The sequence below is a fragment of the Canis lupus genome, chromosome 3, assembly GCF_048164855.1.
Source record: "Canis lupus baileyi chromosome 3, mCanLup2.hap1, whole genome shotgun sequence".
In the NCBI taxonomy this organism is placed as follows: Eukaryota; Metazoa; Chordata; class Mammalia; order Carnivora; family Canidae; genus Canis; species Canis lupus.
In genome coordinates, this window is record NC_132840.1 from 83339927 (window position 1) to 83362283 (window position 22357).

General features: G+C 46.7%; 1 protein-coding gene and 1 long non-coding RNA gene across 7 annotated transcripts in view; one reads left to right on the plus strand and one right to left on the minus strand.

The window, feature by feature from the left end:
- Positions 1-22357, plus strand: part of FLI1 (Fli-1 proto-oncogene, ETS transcription factor) — a 122623-nt gene that overhangs the window by 93974 nt on the left and 6292 nt on the right. For all 6 annotated transcript variants that reach the window (XM_072822678.1, XM_072822680.1, XM_072822681.1 and 3 more), the window contains one exon: positions 21510-21572. In XM_072822678.1, coding sequence (XP_072678779.1) covers positions 21510-21572 — 63 coding nt within the window. The remainder of the gene's footprint in view (positions 1-21509; positions 21573-22357) is intronic.
- On the minus strand, positions 799-20916 carry LOC140631232 (uncharacterized). The gene is made up of 5 exons (XR_012028870.1): positions 20825-20916; positions 17413-18218; positions 11670-11808; positions 9445-9936; positions 799-8755 (listed from the first exon to the last, which is right to left on the minus strand). It is a non-coding gene; the product is annotated as an uncharacterized lncRNA (long non-coding RNA).

Consider the following 22357-nt stretch of genomic DNA (forward strand, 5'->3'; position numbering starts at 1 on the left):
TCACAAATTTTAACAATGCCAGTTCATTTTTAAAGTGGTGATTTGGGGATTTGGTCGCATTGGTTTGGTTTGGTTGAGAGAGACAGAAAACAACCTCAACAAATGATTTTCTGCCAGTGAGGATTTCATTGTAATAGCATTTCTCAGTGTCTTATTTATGGAACATCGTGAGGATTTATTGCTCCAGATACTGTGTTAGATTTAGACAAGTGAATAATTCATGGTACCTGGTTTAAAGGAGAAAAAAAAAATAAGTGAAAAAAATCTGCCCAAGGCAAAAAAAAAAAAAAAATTCCATGGAAGAGGGGAATTTTGAGTGGAGGCTTAAAAAATGAATAGGAGTATGGCATCGATGCCCACCTCCTTGGCTCTCTACTTCACTACTTTTTCTTTAGCATATATCTGCTCTACTACAGGATGAATGAGGGCGGAAGTTCTCCGTACAGGGGGCATGTAGCGTAGCACGGCCTAAGATTTCAGAGAAACTTAAAGCTTTTCCAAGGGAAGAGCCTTAGAGACCATTTGATTAAGAATCCTCACGGGTTATGAAGAAGGCAGACCCAAAACACCTGGGTGTCTTGGCCACCATCACACCTTTGAGCACGTAGGATGTTGTGTTTGCTGTTAACAATTTATAATCAGACGATGACCAGAAGATGTAGTAGAGGAAATATACGACATGATGAATCTGCTTTTAAACTTTTGTGGTTTTGTTTGCTTCCTCTCCCCGCTCCCCCACCCCTGCCCCCTGGGTCGGTCCTACTTAGGCCACCGTTTTCCCTCCCAAATCAGTTTTTTTTTTTCTTTTGGATTTCGCCGTGAAAACTAAAGTTCTATTGACCCATCCTACAGTCCAACCCACGCTTTACTTGCTGACCTATTTGACACCATGTTGCAGACATCTATCGTAGAGAAAATGTACTATAGTGACAAACATTAGAAGATGCCCTGGAAGTCAGGGCATCTTTGGCTTAGTTTGGGAAAATCACTTGATGCCCTGAATCTTTGTTTCCTGTCAAATAAAAAGGACTGAACTGCATCAACAGGAGTCAAGCCCTGACTCTTGAGCTCTTGGCTTTTAGAGAGAATGTCCTAGAGCCACAGGCGAAGCTCTGACTTCATTCAGGGCCGCCCTGCTTTGATCTGGTTTATTTATTGAACGAATTTCATTCGCAGAAAGGGATCCAGTTCTTGGAAGGAAGGGGGCAAGAGGAGAGGAAGGAGGAAGGGATGGAAAAGAGATGCAAGGCGATCCTTCCAAGTTCCTTTAGTTCTACAGGCCAAAGCCTGCTGGAGACCGGTGAGGCTCTGCTCTGGGGCAGAGCCAATGAGAGAATATTTGATATTGGGCTTAAAATACAGATCGTCATTTAGAAGCAAGTCTGAGTTGAACCGCGTTGATAAGCAACTCATTACTCGTCCAGGGGTCTTAGCTTTCAGCCTCTCTCCTCTACCTACCATACGGCATTTCCTTCCCTTGGCCCTTTTGTGTGCAGGCGGCCGTGCATTTGTAATGCCACCGGGCTTATTCAGGCTTATTGCAGGAATAACTCGCTCTTGCTGGGCAACAACCCCTTTTCTGAAATAAATTAACTGTAGTATCCAGGCAAACGCACGCTGCCAGGACCTCATTCAGGTGGTGCCGGGGCATTTGTCTCCCAACATCGGTCCTGGCCTCCGGAGACCATTAAGTCTGTGCTTTGCAGGTGCATCTTTTGTCCCCAGCAAAGCTTTCCACTTGAGCTGTCTTGCTTCTGTGTTGCCTCCCCCCTTGTGAGGTGGACTGAATCTGTCTGAAAGGCCCATCATCCACAAAACAAAGTGCATTAGCAAGACAAAGCTAATCAGGCTTCTCCCTCCTTCCTTTTCACCCTCCTCCCCATTTCTCTCCCTCTCTCCCTCTCTCTCACACACACATGCATGCTTTTTCTCTAATAGCTAGCTTTATTACTTAAAATATTAAATGGAAAAATAAAGAGAAGACACCATACAACCTTGGCTCCATCTTGTTTGAATAAGACATACACTCAGCCCCACACAGCCCCAGAACCTCAAGAGCCCCGGAGCTCTGTGTGTGTGTGTGTGTGTGTGTGTGTGTGTGTGTGTGCATGTGTTGTGCTTCACAAAGGGCAGGTGCTGGCATCAAGCACAAAAGAAAGAAGGTGCTGGCATCAAGCACAAAGGAAAGAAGTTGAGGAGATGACGTCTATTACTACTTCTTCAATTCACTTATCAAATTAGAACGCCTTTCTTTGCTTTAAAATGGCATAATCACCCTTCCAGCTTGTCTCTTGAAAATGATTGCTCTCTGTAAAGGTTATTTGTGCCCAGGAAGTAAGACTTGATTTTAAAAATTAATTTATAACAGTCTTTAAGCCCCTTTAAATTAAGTATTCTATAGTCACGGCTTGGCCCCCATTAAAACAGTGGTGCTCTCTAGACCTTTACTTGCTGAGGTTAATGCACTTTTCAAAAATAAAGTAGGATGGAAGTGATTGTTCCCGGTTTACAATAGCAGCCACAACTGCCGTCTGGGTAGGATTTTGAAATGCCGTAGACACTTTCACATGCTTTGCCTCTGCTTTTGACCTGCAACATCCCTGAGAGGTAGCTAAGATCCTCTCCGGTTTGCAGACAGAAAAAGTGAAATTCAGCAATATTAAGTGGTTCACTGAAGAGCACACAGCTAGTCAACAGCATAGTAAAGGCTCAAAGCCGGGTTGTAGGATTCAAAATTTCCTTCCCTCAGATGGTCTCCCTAACAAATACGGCTCATTCCCTCCCGCTGGATTTCCATGCAGACAATATCTGGCCTAAATGTTGTTTCAGGAGAGAGTTGAAATTTTTCCCATTATTTTGCCCCAATTCATAATTTTCCCATCATCTCCATCCACACCTCCATCCTGTTCTCTTTTCCCAAAAATGACTTCATACGCAAGCCCTGCTTGGCACTACCTTCTGGTCTGAACTGCGCAGAGAATCACTGGGAGAGCTTTTAGAAAATACTAGTACCCTAAAACCAATATTGTACGACCCCATGCCTAGGAGGGGATTCGAGTACACAGATCCATTAAGACGAAACACAGACCGGTGGTTACTGGGGCTGGGAGGAGGGACGGGTGGGGCAGCTGTCATTGAAGGGGTACAGAGTTTCAGTTTGGAAAGATGAAGAAGTTCCGACGGTGAGAGTTACACAAGGAACGTACTTAATGCCACTGAAATGTACACCAAAAAATAGTGAACGATGGTGAATTCCATTGGGGATGTTTTATCATCACAATAAAAAAAAATGAAACCTTTAAATTTTAAAAAAAATCTAAAATCCTGATGCCCAGGCTGCACACATGACCAGGTAGTTCAGAATAGCTGGGAGTGACATGTGGACTTCAGGGATGGATGGTTTTGAAGCTCTCCAGGTTTCTCTCATAACCTGCAGCCAAAATCAAGAAGTGCTGTGCTAGGGTGCAGACACAAACTAGAAAGACGAGGAGACCCAGCTCAGAGCACCCCCAGGTTTTCTTAAAGATATACTGGGTGGTTGATCTTGACCTTTCCGGGCGCTTAGTGCGGGTCCTATAGGTTCAGGTTGAGTGAAGGGACCACATGATTGCCATTTGTTCTTTCTTCGATGTCATTGATGATGTTATAATTATCACTGATTTTGACACGTTTGTGTTAGTACCTCTCTTCACATCTCAGAAATTCCTCTTTCATGCCCTCATTATATGTATCTAAATAGCAGACATGGTATTGGAACCTTGATTTTATTTTGGGGAGGGCCAGAGGGAGAGGGAGAGAGAGGATCCCCAGTGGGCTCCAGGCCCAGCGACCACCCTGAGATCATGACCTGAGCCAAAATCAGGAGTCAGACACCCAACCGACTGTGCAACCCCTGGCGCCCATATAGCTTGATTTTATAATAAGGACGCTGGGGTTCTGAAAGCTAAGAGGCCTCTCCAAGTCCATGTGAGTCCTGGAGCCAGGACCACAGACTCTCCAAACCTGTTCTCTCTGCCCTCTACCCCAAGGTGGGCATGTGTTTGGGGGCGCAGGTCACAGCTCCACCTTGTCTTCGGGGCAAACCCTAGGGCCTCCCAGTGCTCTCCGCTGGCCGATGAGCATGCAGCAATCAGCCCATCTCTCCTCCAGAGCTGCTTTGCATGCCTAAACCCTCATTTCCTTAGCTCCTCATGCTGGATCTGTTTAAATACGTCTGACTCTCCAAAAGTCAGAGGATATTGAGCTCCTTGTTTATTAACTCCTGGAACTCATAAACCTGCCAAGGGCCCGCGTAGCACCGAGCTTCTTGCCCCAGCCAGGGAATCTCAGAACCTGCTGCTGAATGCAAAACCTGAACTCGGTCGGGTAGGGCGTCTGCCTGTGGAATAGTGTCTCTAGCAGTTGCCTTGGCTAATGGATAAAAAATCTGTGTGCTTACACTCTAAGTATGGGGGGGGTGGGGAGCAACTACCTTTCCACGCCCTTTGGAGAGAAATGCCGAACTGGCTCTGAAGATCATGCTAACAAGAGCCCGGCTTCTCTCAAGGAGATTTCCAGATGGCAGGGCCCCCCCACCCCTCTACATAGCAACAGCCCCTTTTTTGCAGCCCTTTATTGTTTGCCAGGCATTTGCACATCCATTATCTCATTTGCACCTCTCCGCCATCACCGTGAGACAGCCCGCTGGTATTATTATTATTCCCATTCTGTAGATAATGAAAACAAGTCCTGAAGAGATTATAGGGTTCATGGAAGTCCCCCAGGTCTCAGGGGAGAGCAGGGCACAAACATAGGTCTCTGGGTTCTTTCCTTCTGCCAGGCTGGTCTCAACCTCTCAACATACTTAATTCAAGCATCTAAATTTAAATTAATTAAATTATTTTAAATTTAAATTAATTAAATTATTCAATTGATGTTCTAAATTTACCTAAGGCAGGTATTCCTCTCTTACTTCAACATTGTAGTGTATTGATTAAAAACTCAAGCTCTGGACTCAGCCTGTGTGACCCTGGACAAGTCACTTACTTTTGCTGCAATAGTTTCCTCCGATATAAAATGCGGGCAATTTTAATACCTCTTCAGGGCTGATAATACTACTCATAAATCACTTCGTGTGGTGTCTGACACGGCAATAAATGCTCCATGTGTTAGCTGCATGAATTAGAATAATAATTAGTATTATCATTGCAAAATAATTAGAATATTTTTGAGGGTTTATCATTTGCTGACAGCCACGCCAAAGCTTGAGAAGGTTACCTTACCATGTCGTATGGCTCGACAATACCCCAGATGAGACATCCGCGTGGCTTAAAATCTTATTAAGGAGATACACGTGGAACTCTTAAGGAGTCAGATGAAATTGCATATAACCAATTAGGAAAAATGCATGCTTATATCCAAGAAATTCTCTGAGAGTAACAGAGAAACATCATTAAACACTGAAGTTGAGCATCCTCCCCCACCCCCAAAGCTTTCATGTGACAGAAGAGATGTGAGGCCAGAGAAGACGTAGGTCCAGCCAAGACCACACAGGGAGTGAAGGGCAAGGGACAGAGCTTGAAGTCACTCAGTACCTTAGTCAGGGATGGACCAAAAGTCTGTGATTCATGCCATCCTCCGCCCTCTTCAATCATATCTTCATTTATTGAGAACCTACCATGTTTGGGACACTAGGTTGTGCCCCAGAAATATGGTGTGCCCTCAGCACCCACCATCGAGGGGCTTACAATCAGAGATACTATGGACTAGGCCAGTAAGTAGTTAAATACTGTGTGTTGGAGTCTGGGGGATATATCACCAAATATTGCCATTCCCCCTGCATTCACATCCTCTCTGGGGTGTCCTTTATGGTTGCATTTTGGAGGTCAGAGTGGAAGATGGGAGGCCTCTGGAAATCTGCAGCCTGGTAGTCCTGGGGGTGGATATGGAGACAAGGGGAAGGTGATAGACCCCAAAGACACCAGTCAGTGTGGCTAGGCCTGTCAGATATGGATATGGAGGGGCCCACAGTGAGTGGGGGTGCATATGTGTTCAGGTTGCGTTTAGGGAGAGGGGCCCCAGGGAGCCTCTCTAGGGGTGAGCATGCCCTGGGGAAGCACCAAGGCCTCCGTGTAAGACAGGGCCGTGAGGAGGGGAGCCCTGAGTGGACTCCGGGTGGCTTACGTGAAGCTGGAAGACCGCGTCCAGTTGGGTGTCTCCCTGTAGAAGACAGGGAAGCTCCGCGAAGGAACCCAGAGCCAGGAATTTGCTTCAAAATAATGGGAGCTGAGGAGGGGAGTAGGTGGGTGTCGAGCTGAAATAAGATTGGCCATGAGGCCGTGCTGGTTAAAGCAGGATAAAGGATCTCCTCCGGGGTTCCATAGACTTTTCTCTTTGCTTTTCTATATCTCTGAATTTTTCCCTAACTTGAAAAGCTGCCTTGAGAAGTTTTGTTTTGATGGGGAAAAAAAGAAGCAGAGAGGAGTTCAGAATATTTATTCCCAAAGCTACGCACGGTGTGTATCACGTAGCGAATGAGGGTGACGTGTCTTCGAGTACAGCACTTGGGGGACGGTGGGCTTCGGGCGGCCTCCCGGGTGCAGTGTCTCTGCGGAAGGGGAGGGTGAGCGTGGTGCCGGGCACGGGCATGCCCCGGATAGGATGGCACATGGGGGTTGGTCTGGAACACGTGTCCCCGTAGGAAAAGGCCTGTAATACTCTGAGGTAATCTCCTGTTATTTTTAGGGAGTAAATAACATCTCTTATGTAGCAGGTTATATGGTTCCACAGGCTCTGTCTGTGTCAACCAACATGCACTTAAAATTTGAGGGTATTAAGGCCTCACAGGAGGGCCCGTTAAGAACTTTGTCATTATATGTTTTTCCTTTATGATGAAATACCCCTAATCCATTTTTAGCAAAGCAGGGGTGATTGCTGAGTGTGTGTGTGAGAGAGAGAGGGAGAGCGTGTGCTGTTTCTGTGGTCCAAAGGCAAGATTTATGATTCTAGAATAGACAGTAGCTTGCTCTCTCCATTTTATTTTTTTTAAACTGTTTTTCTTTGAAATTCCAGAGTTAATGTTTTGTCTGCTTTCGATCTGACCCTCTTTGGAGAGCTACATGTTTTTGTGTGCGTACGTACGTGTGTGTGTGTGTGTGTGTTCACCAGAGAGAGATTGAAAGAGAGAGCGAGCGAGTGAGCTGGAAACAAAGAATGGTTGTCTCCAAACTGTAGCAGGCAGGAAACCCCAATCCCAAGGGAATTTAGCCAGCCAGCCCTGTCCCGGAGTCAGACTCCAGCTCTCTGAATTCAATTTGACAGCTTGTCTGGGACACTTTCTAAGTAACCATTATCCTTCCTTTCTCTTAAGTAAAAGCACTGTTATTTTTTTCCGTGGGTGTGCTGTGTGCACTGTTATCGCACATGTGTGGGTTACACACAGCGACTAGGACATGCTTTCTCTAAATTATTGGAAACACTTAGCCTGTTTCCTAAGACAAGTGTAAATTTGTTCCAGAATAACGAGGCAAACGACTTTCCGTATTGGTCCATTGCCTGGTTGGAGGAAGGTACAGAGGAATGTCATTGGGACATATCTTTTCTTCCTTTAATTCCAATTAGGGACTTAATTCCCTTATTTGAAGGAGCTCATCTGTCACAGGAATAATCCAAATTGTATACGTTTTATTCCTTTGAGGATTTAAAAAAAATGTATTCAAGCAAAGGTATCTTCCCAGGATCATTCTCCTTGGTGTCTGTGTTTGATCGATGGATGGGTTATTTTAAAGACCTAGACCGCCATCGTCACACTGCAGGAGAGAATTCGGAGGTGCTTGCGTGTCAACCAGGAGCCCCCCAGGTTGTACGGGGCAGACACACACAACTAGAGTGACGGTCGAGAGTTCCAAGCGGGCTCTTCTCAGTCTTGTCTCCTCTAGATACTCAGATCAGTTGACTTTGCTGCCACAGCTCAGTGGGATTGTGGGGCCAAAGCCAGCCTCTCCAAGTGTGCATAGTTGAAATCTGCCCAGGTTCACCAGGCAGGGTCCACAGGCACAAGTCAGTCCCAGTACAACCTAGGTCTCTTCGGGGTGTAGGGATGTGACAGCCTTGTCCAGTGGCACATACCCTTTCTCCCCTGTCTCACCCCCAGCCCAATCTCCTCAGAAGCGACATTCTGAAATCTCCCCCCGACGCCACGCCCACCGTGGAGAACCAGTGCTGCATTTGAATATTTAATGGAGAAGAAATGTGCCTCACCCTTACGGCCCGGCTCAGACGCCATCTCCTCCATATGGTCATCCTCCCATTCCCACCGAGCTTTGCTTGGACCCACTGTCTTCCCAATTTAGCATCCAACAGATTCTATCATAATAGTCTTTGCCTTGCAAGACCTGAAGCATCTTGGAGGTGGCCACTGTGTCTTAGACGAGGCCACTGGGTGATGGATGAAAATTATAGGCTAAATGCCTCGAAGCATTCCCCAAGAGCTTAGCGTACAGCTAACCCTTCGTAGTGTTTCCCGAGCCCGAGACGAGAGCGATACTTTGGCTTCATCTGCCGCAGGGGGGCTGTGGACCTTGCCTTTTCTTCCTACCATGTGTCCCATTTCCCCTTCACTTGACCCCAAGGTGGTTCCTCCAAGAGGGAAGAGCTTGTGGGGAACAGACTCCAGTCACAAGACGATAGCTCCACTTCACCCTTTTGGAGCATTTTTGATCAGCTTAAACTCCCCTTGGGGGCCCTGCAGATCTGAGTCCTCTGGTCATGTGTTCCCCTGCAAAGAAAAGGCAGAGGAGCACCAAGTCACCAAGCCACCAAGCCAAGGAAAGGTAGTATCACCTGCTGCTCACTTGAACCTTCCCTTCCTTTCTCACCGCCTTCCCCGCTGAACCTTAACAGCTAGCACTTTCAGAGGGCTTTCGCATGCCAAGAACTTGCTGTTCGCTTCACTTCACAGCAACCTTATTTAGTTGGCACTATTATTATTTCTCATGTCCCACATGAGAAAACTGGGGCACAGATAGGTTAACCCCAAATCCCAAAGCTGGTATGAGGCACAGCAGTTTCCACCAGGTGGTGACAAGGCTCCACAGTCTTCCTTCCAAGCCACCCCTTGGAAAGACCCGTGTCTTCCAGGCAGCTGCTGTCATCTAGCTGCTAAGAGGATGTGATGAGATTAATCAATTCTTGCTAAGGACCAAAAAATCAGAAACCTGACTCAGTGTGCTCAGTGTTTGCATTTCGAGAAACATGTGAGGTGGTTTCACAGACGTGCTTCTCATTATCGTGCTCTATAATTTACATAACATTACACATTCTTTTGTGTTCTATGATAGATTGAGTAACAGTCCGTCAATGAGGACTGTAATAAACTTAATTTTTACATCAAGGGTGGATAGACATGAGGCTAGTAAACCTAGTTGTGAAATGTCCCCCAAATTGCAAAGGCAAGCAATCCCTTACCTTTATCTTCAATGACACATGGTGCTCCAAGAGGAAGAAGATCCCAGGATGGCCTGGGGGCATTTGAAAGACGCATGCCAGGAAGCTCCAGCCACCCCACCCCACACACACCCTCCTGGATTCTTGTGTGCCTGTGCTGGATGAAGGAGCCCAGGAGCAAGTCAGAGCCCAGATTTAAGTTCTTTGAATAAGTGACTTCTGGAATCTTGTCCCCTGACGCCACCTCCACCAAGCCAGAGCTTTGTTTGAAGACTGCAGGGAGAAGAAATGTGCCTCCCTTGCTCTGCATGGGCATCCTTTCTGCAACCACAGTTTGGGCCTTTCCTTGTCCCTGTGCCCAGAAAGCACTCAGGCCCAGGTCCTGTCCTGGCTGCTTATGAGTTCTCACAACTTCGGCCTTCCTGCCCTCCCCGGGCGTGTCTTGTCTTTATGTCTTGAAGCTGTTCATAAATGCTCCTGGAGCAACCAAGACCAGAGAGGTACCAACTTGCCCTGCAACATTAATGATGTGACAAGAAATGGATGAGCCCATTAAAATGCTGCATTTGCATTTTAATAAGAGAAAATGGTTTTAAGTAAACATGGGGGTGGGGGGAGTGGGAGGAGACAGGGCAAGGCTGTGGAAAGGTATTTGGAGGCCACTTGACCTCAAGAGCACCCTTCCAATCACTCAGCCAGACACCTCCACCCCACCCCCACCAGGGAGGGGCCTCCCATGACAGTGCTGGGGCGGGGGGTGTGGCTCCTACCACTGTTAATGCCAGTTTCTCAGTAACACTTCACACTTACTAAGTGGGCCATTTGAGTTTTGAATTTCCAATTCATCTCCAGACTCTTGATTATTACTATTTTAGGCCTCTCATCTCTACCAAGTTTCACTTTGACTCAGACATTTCATCCCATTCCAGATAGCAGAGCTAAGACTCAAAGTGAAATTGGCCTAGGTTGATGTAACTCCATGTCTATTACCATGTGGTCTTGGTTTGTAATAGAAGCTAGAAGTGCCCCCTGTTGGCTGTTTTGAGTAGTGAGGTCCCAAAGCACTTGAGAAAGAAAATACTAGGTCAAGGGCTCCAGAGGACCTGCTGGTGGCTGCCTCAACATACAATATTCCAAATGCATTTGTTTTGCAAAATTTACTGATATAGTAATTATTCAGGGAGGTTGTTTGGGGGCGGTAGTCATTGGAAAGTATTTGAAAGAAGCTTGCTTTGTCTCATGCCATAAACCAAATTCTATCATCTATGTATCCCTCTATCTACCTACCTATCTCCCTTATCAATCTATCTATCTCTCTATCTGTAGAAAGAGAGAGAGAGACAGAGAAGCTTCTTTCCTGCCAGACAGAGGTGTAGGGGTTTGGGGCATCTTCTAGCGAGAACCCAAGCCATCAATAGTGTCATCCGTTACTTTAATATAAAAACCTTTCCCAAGTTGTTTTTATAAATAAATGTTGATAACTTACTCTCTTTAGAGAAGTCCCTATCATAGAAAATGAAGAACTTATTTCTCATGAATTATCCTTTTCGAGATTAGTTCTTTGAGGAAGAGATACTACAGCTAGAAACACTAACCAGGACCTGTGTGGGCTTTTCCTCTCTCATCTCAGGGATCTTTAAGCTCCCACCTGGGAGGATCAAGAAAAAATTTAAACATGCCTCTTTGATAAAGTTCAAATTCTCGTGTCAAGTATACTCTGAAAGGAAAATGTCTAACAAAATTCAATACACCTTTCAAAGCCCAATTGAAGTCCCACTTTCTTCAAGATATTTTTTCCTTACTCTCAGAGACTACAATCTCACTACCACACTCACAAGCTGTCTATGAACCTAATTACTTAATTACAAGATTTCCTCGTAGTCTTTAATTGTGAGTTTGGTCCTGCAACCTTTCTTCCAGCCCTATAGATATCCAGTAAATAAACATTAACAGTTGATAGATTCACCAGGGAAGAGAAATCTAGTCTTTGACAATTTAAATAATTAAATATTTACTCAATCCTTCTGCTTCACTAAAGAAAGAACCGAAAGAAATTAGCTTTGGTTGACACAAGAAAGAATCACTTCCTATCTCTGATGAATTAAACTATAAAGCATTCTCACACACACATGATCTCATTTCTCCTCAGTAGAACCTGGGGGGATTAAAGGAACCATTTGGTTTTCCAAACTCTTGAATTTAGAAGAATCCACCCCCCCCCCCACCTGCCCCACTCAAGTACCTACCTTTTACAGATAGGTTAACTGAGATTCAGAGGGATTAAGTCACTCGCCTTAATTCACGCAGCTGGTAACCAGCAGAGATGGGAAGCAAGGAGTTCTGAACCCCAATCCAGAGTTCTTCCCATTGCAATGAGCTGTTTCCCTGCTTGGAGTAGATTAAAGAGAAATTACGGAATTCCTTCTAGTGAAAATCTTTAGGCACCCTTGCTAACACCACAAACAGCCTTATGCTCACTAAGGTTTAGGCACCACTCTTCCAAAGAGAGGAAAATCATTCTTGGTATAATTTTGAAAAATCTTTGAGCTTAAAAAGTCTTTGGCCTGCCTGTAAAATAATTATCAGGTCCTGCCCAATATCCTAGAGGAGTTTAGAGAATGGCAGTTTTTATGCTATGAGTCATACTTTCAATTTCTATTAAAATTCTTATATGGCCACATATGCTTTCTCTCAGGCTTTGGGCCTCCAGGCCTGTGCTAATTTGCATGTCTGGTTTAGATAATGTCTGAGGTCTCTTCCAGTCTGAAAAGAAGCCTCTGATTCTGTTATATAAGTGAGATCACATTCCACCTACCAAGAATTGGTGGTTCTTTTTCTTTAACTACTGTGTTTTTGTTGTGTGGATGGAGGACTCACGGATGAAAGTATTCCACGCTTACCTACAAGGCCACAGAGATGGAGTGTTCCTTCACAATAAACTGACCTGTCCACTTTTCCTACGCTGACCCCAGAGAATCGCCCTTTCCTGCAAACTATTTCAGATGCAGGTCAGAAGACAAATCATAGGCTGTGTTGGGATTTTTAAGTTTCTTGACCTGAATGACAATCCTAAGTCAGTGGGAGGGGAAGACCTCAGAGTTGCCAATTGCCCTGATTCTAAATTTGCAGAAACTGGGCAGCCCCACTGGTGCAGCGGTTTAGTGCTGCCTGCAGCCCAGGGCGTGATCCTGGAGACTTAGGATCGAGTCCCACATCAGGCTCCTGCATGGAGCCTCCTCCTGTGTCTCTGCCTCTCTCTCTCTGTCTATGTCTATCATAAATAAATAAATCTTTAAAAAATAATAATAAATAAATTTGCAGAAACTGGTGAAATCTCTTACTAGACTAGATTCATTTTGCCTCTTACTGTCCTCACCCAAACACCAAACACAGAAAAGATGCTGTCAAATTTTTTCACTGATTTTGTTGTTTTCCAACATAAAGCAATTCTCATTAAATCAAGAGCTAATGAAAGGGCATCGGGCTTTCTGATCAATGTAAGGCGAGCTGGTCACTCTTCATGAGAAAAGTATGGCACAAGGGAAAGCTCTCTTGTCACAACAGTAGACAGGTCAAGTCTTTGCTCCAATCGTGTATTTTCAGTGAGGCCCTCCCCGTCTTAGGACTGCCTGCTGCGCTTTCAGTATTTTTTCTCTTTCTTCATAGCTCTCACCAGCTTCTCATATACAATGTAGTTTACTGTTTGTTTTGAATGTAAGTCCCACAGAGCGGGCACGTGTGTCTAGCCATCATTGTGTTCTCAGCACATAGAGCAGTGTCTGGTGAGATAGTAGACATTCGATAAAAATTGGTTGAATGAATTAATGTGGAATAGGATATACTGATTCAGTCCAATAAGCTAGTAGTGGAGAAGGGAAGAATCTTGGGTGGGCGAGGGAAACAAAGATGATTTAAGACAGTCCTTGTCTCCCAAAAGATCATCACCAGGCAAAGGGAGATACGTGCACAAAGAATTACACAAGAAAACCAAGAGGGTAGAGCAATAACCATCTGACTCTCACCAGGGAGCCTTGACCCGCAGAGCTTGAAAAGAAAAGGATGCAAAAGCTGATTTGGGGAGCAGACACAGGCTTGTCTCCCTAATGCCCAGAGCGAGTGAGGACAGCTTCACTGTGAAAACGTCAGCGCCGGCCGTTCCCATCAGGGTCTTCAGCAGAGCGAAGGGAGTCAAACACAGACTGCCTCTCATTTCTCCTCAAGCCCTGTTACCTAAGGGAACTGTTAGGGTTTCTTTTTCCTACTTGGAATCCTTTTAAACCTGAGGCGGATTTGACCAAAAAGCCTGCACTTTAGTTGTGTCTACATGGCCCAATGTGGAGGGGAATTTGGGCAAACACTCAATTAATCTAGTCGGGGCGAATTGCTTTTCCACATAAGGCAGGCCCAAAAATCCCACTTTGAGGCCTTATCAAAATAAATAGGTCATTTAGACTTCTGTGTCTCTCAGAGCCCATGGGAGACACCGGGTGAAGGAAGGGACCAGGCTCTGCGGGAGCCTCGCGTGACTCTGGCCGGGTTGTGCCTGGTGAATGTGCCACTTGCTTTTCCAAACTTTTCATATTTAAAAGCCATCCATTTTTTTTTCCAAGCATTTTTCTTCTAGGTCCTTTTTTTCCCTCTTCGCACGTATAATATCTTAAACAGTACCTCCATTATACTCTACGCAGCGGGGCTGGTTGTGAGGCTGAGGAGCTGTTTGGATTCCAGGACGAGATCCTTGAGCAAAGGAAATCTGATCCAGGATGTTTTTTTTCTGTGAGTTCCAAGTTTGAGGAAAGCCTTCCCTAGATACTTCCCTCCTCCTGAGGTCTCAGTGGAAGCCAAGATCCTCTGTTGCTCTTTGGAACATAAGATGCCACTGAGGTGAAGGCTGGGCTGCCCCTATAGAACGGGTTGAAATGAGGTGAGGCGACACAGCTCTGGGCACCGGGACGGGCTGGGCAGGGACCCGGGGCAGCCGGCAGGAGGGTGGACGCTGGATTTGTACTGCCTAAGCCTACTCTACCAGCAGACAGCCCCGCACCGTCCTCTAGGGCCGTGTCTCTCAAACCGGGGTCCCAGCCAATCCATCTCTTGTTTGGAAAGAGAGCTGCGCATTATTCCGATTGGAGAATCACTGATTTAGCAGCGTGGGAACGGAACCATTTCTTCTCCTCTATGGCTTCTCTTCCTTTTCAAGGAAGATGAACTTTTTAACCCCAACTTACCAAGAGAACCATTTTAGAGGTGCAAGGAAGTTAGAATAAACTCCAGGTCTACAGTGTATCTTTTGAAGTTGCCGTTCATCCGACGTTCACTGAATCCTCAAGACCATCTTCTGATGCATTTGTTGTTCAGCTCTTTTAGAGAAGCAGAACCAAAAATCAGAGGAGCCTTTTGGCCAAGATGGCTCAGCAGAGCCAATGATAGAGCTGGGACCTGAACCTGGGAGGAACTGACTCTCGGTGCCATGCGTGGCTGCTGAAGGAACCCCAGGGCCTCCCACAGAGGACGGATGCCTTCACGGGGGCATCCTGTGCCTGCATACAGCGTCACCACTCAGGGGCTAGGTGCCTGTGCACAGTGTTTGAAGTGAGAGGCCAGGCTGGAAGGTCAGGCATCTTGGCGTGGTTGCTGGGAGACATTATAGTGGAGACAGTGGCAGACCAAGAAGCTGGTCCTGAGTTGGGGGTCTAGAAGGTTTAGGAAGCAGAGCAGCCTTTCACAGGTCGGGTCCAACGTCGAAGCAACATGAAGAGGAACACAGAGGAATGCAGTCTGGGTTGGGTTGTTGGCCAGTAGGGCCAGCTCCTCAGAGATGGGGCCTGTCACAAACCCAGGACCTCAGAGGGATCCCTGGAAGATCATCCGGCCTGACCTTCTACAAGAGACAAGGTCGCTCCCCTACGTGCGTCTAGGGGATGTATCTTCCTACATATATTGGGCGGGCTGGGCCTTTTCTTGGGAAGTTGGGGGCTCTGGGTCTCCTTCGGCATCCTCACTGTCTCAAGACAGGAAGTCTGGATCTGGCTGAGAAAAGCCTCTGCTCTGAGGGCGAGCAGCCTTGTCCATTCTTCAGCTGAAAGGTCTACATTCAGAAGTTGGCTTTCCAAGGATAAACAGGGTCCGGTGCTGCCAACTCTTTCAGCAGCAACCAGAAATGCGATGAGAAGTTTCAGGGAAAATTCGTCTTTTTCCATCAAGTAATTGAGAGCGCGGCCTTGTGTTGTAAGGGATCAAGAGAGAGAGGCCCTTGTGTGCTGGTGTCACTGCATCTTTGGCCTCCAGGTGAGGTCATGACGAAGTGGAGAGCTGCGTGTTCCCTGGGACATTAGGCCTTCAGACGGCCAACCGTGGGCGTCGGGGCAGAAAGAAACTTTCTTTCTTGAGTCAGTTGGCCAGATTTCTAGAACCCGTTTAAAAGCTTCACATAGAAACTGAGTTAACACTGGGATGTCTTTGAGAAGGTCATGTCCAGAAAAAGCTTTCCCTTTTCCAACAGGGACTTTTCAGAAAGAAAAAAAAAAAATCTCCATGCTCATATTTCTCTGCTCCGGGAGGCTCTCCTGAATCTGAGAGGCCATTTAGTGTCAGATTCAGCCACACTGAGTATCACATAATGGAGATACTGTTCAGGCCATTATATACATGAGGCTGAATTATCTACAATGCCCAGCAGTGCCCAGATTCTCCAGAACAAGCCTCCGGTCTCTCTTTGCTTTGGCAAAAATTGATCTCGGGGCTGCCCGAAACCACGGACTCCAGCCGGAGTCCTTTTGGTGACTTCTCTGAAAAGGAATCACAGGGAGATTTGTCATCTTAGTAGTCTACAAAGCCAGGGAGTGTCAGCCTTTACCAAAGTCAAAAGACAGTTCCCGAGAGTCTGAGCGAGTTTTCCACTGATAAGGCCATCTGCCACCACATAGAAGACCGTCCACCAGTCTGCTGGTCCCTCGCAGCCACTTTTTTTTTTTGAACATTGTGCTCTCTGCTGCTACCTTAAGCTTATCTTTTCAGAGGACAGTTCTCAGAAAGCAGATAGCACGCGCCGTATTTGGGGACAGGTTGGGGGTGGAGCTCGGGGTACACTCAGGCTGCTGCTGCGTGGACCCGTCACACGCCACCAGGAAGCTCTTGCTGCACTGAGCGGCAGCGGGGATCAGGGGCTCTGACACAGCCGGGCATCAGGCCCAGGGAGGGCTGGTGTTGGCGTAGAAATGGGAGCCGCTGGGTTAACTCCCTGGTCCAGGCTTTTCCATGTTGGTTATAGACATGTTTCTGTTTGTGTGTCTGGAACTGGAGCTGCCACACTGCTGAGTTTTCACTGGCGCGACTTTTAAGTAGGAGAAAACAAACCGTCATTTGAACAACGTTATGAAGAGTATATAAAATAAAATGCAGGCACATAGATTCGTGGTGTCCACTCCTTGCCTTCCCTGTGGGGACAGGGTTTTAGCCGATGTAACATGTGCGCTGTTGTCCACTGTGTCCCGAGGGTACCCAGGGCTAATACGGCCTGCACACCTCATCACCCAGACTTAAATCACCTAAGAGACCTCAGTGGGGAGAAGTCAGGATAGGGGCCTGGAATTCTCTTCAACTAGTGAAATAGTGAACAGTAAGAGGAAGTGTGTATACTTAGCAAGAACAAAAGAATGGCCCTGTCTAGTCATTCATTCAACAAATAATTATTGTGCACCTGTTCTGTGTGGGGCACTGTTCTAGGTGCTTGGTTATATCGGGGAACAAAAGGAAGATTGCTGCCCTTGTGACCCTGGCATTCAGGTAGGAGATGCAGACCATAAGCAGCACACTTAGGTTAAATTAGGTGATAAATAGACAAATTAGTAGAGCAGATGAAGCGGGTGCGGGGAGGGGAGGGGAAGTGAACGTGTATTTGGTAGGGCTGGCGAACGTGTCTCTGGGGCTAATCATTTTTTTAGGTGTCTAATAATGATGCCAATAATAATATTACTGGCCAACACGTACCAAGGCTGACTCCGTGCTCTCACTGTGCCAGGCATTTGTTTGGCTCTCTCATTTAATCTGCAGGGCTACCCTGGTTCTTCAGGTCTCTAAGGCCGAGCGCCAGACCTTGGTTCTTGGCCTTGGTCTTCTCCAGCATCACGCTTTGTCTTTGTAACAGGACTTACTTCCGAAACGCTGGTCTTCATTAAAATGTTGCGTGTAGCTGCTGTCCCCGTGAACCCCAGGGCCCACGGAGAGCACTGGTTAACCTCCTCAGTAAATGGACCCAGGATGTCCTTTGTGAATCCAAGTACCAGTGGCAGGATTTTCCGTGCAGGTAGATGGGAACGAAAAAGCAACCGGCAGGGGCCTTGTGGTCTGTGTGGCTCCGATTTCACACACTGCCTGGGGACCGCTGGCTAAAGACACCAGCTTATGGATGGCACGGCCCATTGCTCTTCATTGCTTTGTTAGAGGCACAGTGAGGACAGAGTTCAGGCTGATTGCTGGTGGCCTCGCTGTTTCTGTCACTTCGTTTTTTACCTACTAGAGGACTTGGGGTTGGTTAGGACTTCGAAAGTCTTCTCAGCCAGGCTTTCCCCCGTGGTAGGCAAGTGGGAGAATCACATCCCCCAGAGGCCCTCCCCGGGCCTTCAGGCATGGGAGGAAAGATGAGGCTACCAAATGCTTCTCTGATGAGACATCGGCTTCAAACCAGGATTGGGTACCTGGAGTTCGAGAAGAATCCAGCCATCGCCCACCCTGTCGGTTAGAGGGAATACATCCACACATTCTATAGCCTTTATGAGCACGGTCTGATCCTGGAGCTGCCATAAAAGAACAGAAGGAAAAGTTGATAAGTCGATGGTAACCCTGGGCATGGCCATAATTAGGTCCTGAGAATGGATGTAACGTAGCTTTCAGATAGGATGGAAGCCTTCAGTAGAATAATGATTGACTAAAAAAACAATAAGTAAACTTTGAGCCAGAGATTCTATCAGTGCAAATCACACACCAAGTCAGAACTGCAGATGACACATACCAGTTCCTGGAACTAGTGGTGTGTGTGTGTGTGTGTGTGTGTGTGTGTGTGTGTGTGTGTGTGTTTGTTTTTTTGCATGAACTGGTCACTTTTTATCCCACTTTCTGTTCTGTCCCTATAAGAATCGTCTCTTTCTCCAGATGCATCATCCATCCTACATTATCCCCACAAGCTCCATTCTGCACCACACGCTTGGTGATGGTAATGCTGCATGCCCATGATCTCTCTTGGTTTCCACTGCCTGCACCCAAGGTTACTGCGCTTGCCTAGCTGCCAGCTCCATGGCCTTGAACATGACCTCGGCCCTCACTTCCAGCCCTCTCTCCTCTCCCTTCCCCTCTACCTCAGTCATGGGCTCCCACCCATGGCTGTTCCCCAGATGTGACTTTCTTACCCCCTAGACACATCTGTCTTGTGCCTGCATGACTCTCTCCTCCCCAAGTAATCCCACTCAAGGCAAATGGCCCAAATTACACTCATCTCTCCCTCTTTAACATCCAGTGACCCCTTGATATCAGCACCACTCCTTTGGCACATGGCCCATATTTCCCCCACTGTCTTGCTCATCTTCTCATATTTAAATGCAAGGAAGGGGGGAGCTTTTTCCATATTAATCCTCATCCAGTCTATATGACCAAGCATGAGATACGACACAAGAGTCACTCCCAATTACAGTTAACCCTTGAACCACATGGAAGTTAGGGGTACTCACACTCTGCCCTGTTGAAAATTAATGTCTTAACTTTTTGGCTGTTCAAAACTCACCTACTAATAGCCTACTGTGGACTACTATTGACTAGAGGCCTTGCCCATAATATAAAGTCGTCTAACACATATTTTGTATGATTTATGTATTATATGCTGTGTTCTTCCAATAAAGTGAACTAGAGAAAAGACAAAGTTATTAAGGAAATCACAAGGAAGAGAAAATACGCATATAGTACCGTATACAATCTCCATGTAAGTGGACCCACACAATCAAGCAGAGTTGTTCAAGGGCCGACTCTAAGTTAGTGGAGGCCTAACCAGCAGTTGCTCCCTTCCCCTGCCCTCAAAGAGAAATCTTGAGGAATCTCGCCGTTGGGTTTGCTTACACCAGCATTGCGCACCCTCTGTAGACCCCCGCAAGGCATCCCAGCAAATGCTTGCGAGAGCCCTCACCTCAACCCGAGGCCCCATGAACAAATTGGGATTTCTGTTTGTGTTTGTTTTGTTTTTAACCAAGAGGAAGGATCTATGTGCAGGAGAACTGTGAAAGAAAAAAGAACACCAAATAAAAATAAAAACAGACGACTTAAAGGCACGGAGCTTTGTCTCTCTTCTGCCCCTGACTCTCCCCTTCCCCCTCCCATCCCCATTCCACTCACTTTCTGTTTTGCTTTTTATGCCAGTTGCTACAGACGGTAATTTTAAAGCTGCACTGGCTTTTCCAGAGCCAGAGGAATGTGCATCCGCACGTGGATTTTTCCACAAGAAAACTATCCCTGTCTTTTGGTTCTTCTGAGCCAGAACCGATGAGAACAGGCCATGGGCTGAGCCAGTCCATCCTCTCCGCTCTTACTCTGATTTGCTGGGGAGGCTCAGAAGGGGTGGAGGGGGCTGGTTTGCATTCCACCCCGTCAGGCTGTTGTTTGATGAGGTTTGTGCCCCATTTGTTCGGATGGTTTTTATGGTTTCTTTGTTGTTCGTGGAAAGACTTTGAAAGTCATAATTCTGAATCCTTAAACTCTTCTGCTGTTCCTGCTCAGTGTCTCAACGGGACTCACACCCCGAGAAAGGAGAAGAGGAAGTTTTCCAGCCAGTTAGTTGTGCAGTTTCTGGACATGGTTATGGAGGCATGTGGACTCTCTCGGGAAAGAGCCTGGGATCACAAAGGCACAGGTTCAGTGGAAGGTTCTGCAGGGCAACTAGAGAGTGAGCCTTGAGGCCTTCCCAGGCGGGAAGCCTCGTCTCTACACCCTTCTTTCTAATCCCCCTGCTTCCAGCCACACCTCTGGCCTTCCTCCTTTCTCTGTGGTCGTCGGGCCCAACCCTTCCACTTGGGTTGGAAGAGTATGGAGAGTCTGGAATGTGCTCCTGCTTCTGAGATATCAGTGCACTGAAGCAAGGGGCCAGGGTTGGTTGCCAGGAACATCATGAGCCTGGTCTTTGAGACATTCTTCCCATGTAGTCTTTAACCTGGACATTGCCCATCTCATCAGAGCTGCTGAAAGGCCTTTGCTACCCAACTATAGACAATTTTTTGTCTTTCTAATCTTGTATTAGTTTATATTTGTAGAAAACTTTAGAAGATGCCTCACATACATTGTCTCCTTTGATTACCGCCCGTCTTAGGCTACTACAATAACAAGGTATCATAGATGGAATGGCTTAGAAACAATAGCTCTTTACCACACATCTCCAGGCTAGCTGAGATCCTGGTGCCAGCATGGTGGGGTTCTGGTGAGAGCTCTCTTCTGGGTCAGAGACTGCTGACTTCTTACTGTACACGCATGCAACAGAAAGAGGACAAGTTAGCTGTAGGGCCTCCTCTTAGAAGGGCACTGATCCCATTGATGAGAGCTCGACTCTCACCACCTAATTACCTCCCAAAGCCCACACCTCCTTGTACCATCACACCACACCGGGGAATGAAACAGCAATACATGTGAATTTGGGAGCTGGCGGGGGGAGAGGACACATAATCCTCAGTTCGAGAAATTGCAGGTCAAGTTCCGTGCCCATAAGGTCACTAAACCGTATCAAGTTCCATGTCCATATTAGAGAATATTGAAACTTGGGGAAGTGTTATGATTCATCCAAAGTCCCAGAACAAATAGTGGCAGGGGCAGAGCTTGAACCAATCCTCTGATTTCAAATTCTGGTTGCTTCCCATTACCCCAGGCAGGTTGCAATCACTGTTAATGTTCATCCCACCCCGACCCCGGTCGGAGAGGACACTTCTGGAATTCAGTCATGCTTAAGAAGACATGGCTGATTAAATCGAATTTCTCCTGATCGCGGAAAGAGAATCCTCCTGGCACCCTTCTGAAAAGCTGGAGATGCTAATGTACCTCTGCTTGTTGTTTTTCATTAGACCCTTCTTATGACTCAGTCCGGAGAGGATGGGGCAATAACGTGAATTCTGGCCTCAACAAAAGTAAGTAAATGTCATACTCAAACATTTTTTCTGCAAACACGGGTGGAGAACGGGGTCATGAGCTAAAGCAGGGCAGGAGTGAGCTCACGTTGTCTTGCTTGCAGAGAGGACATCAAAATTCACTGCCAGGGTAGGACGATCCATGATACCTGTTCCCTGAAAGATGGTGAGGGGTTTTCATGCAGGCCTTTCGGTTGTGTTGCACTGCATGTGGTTTTCGCCTTTGTGAAGCTAGAAGGCTTCTCAGGACTGGGTTTTCTATATGCATGGAAGGCCACTGGATTTGGATCTTGCCATTCATGTTAGAATGACAATCCTCCATGACTTTCCTCCTCTGAGCACCGAAATTTGATCATACCAGCATCCCTGCCCTGGTATGGATATCCCTGAAGGCTGGGATATGAGGCAGTCATAGGGGTCTGACCCATCAATTTGTGTTCAAGTCCAACCCAAAATTTCCCACTAAGGGAGTAGGGAAAGAGAATGACTATACATTCCTAACCAGAGTGTGTGAAGCTTGCTATCTGTAGGAAGCACATGGGTGGTGAAGGGACTTCTTCCAAGAAGAGGTTGGGATTACAAAGTTAATGCCCAAGCAATTTCTAGGACCCCTTTCAGTACTATGTCTTTGTTGTTTGTTTATTCTGTGCCCAGGACTTGGCACTCTCGGGTTCATAAAGATGAATTAAACACAGGCCAGTCTGTCAAGCTGGGGAGAGGGTTTACACACACACACAGCTCTTTTCATCTGGGTGGTATCAAGGAAGGCCTGTGAATCTGGCATC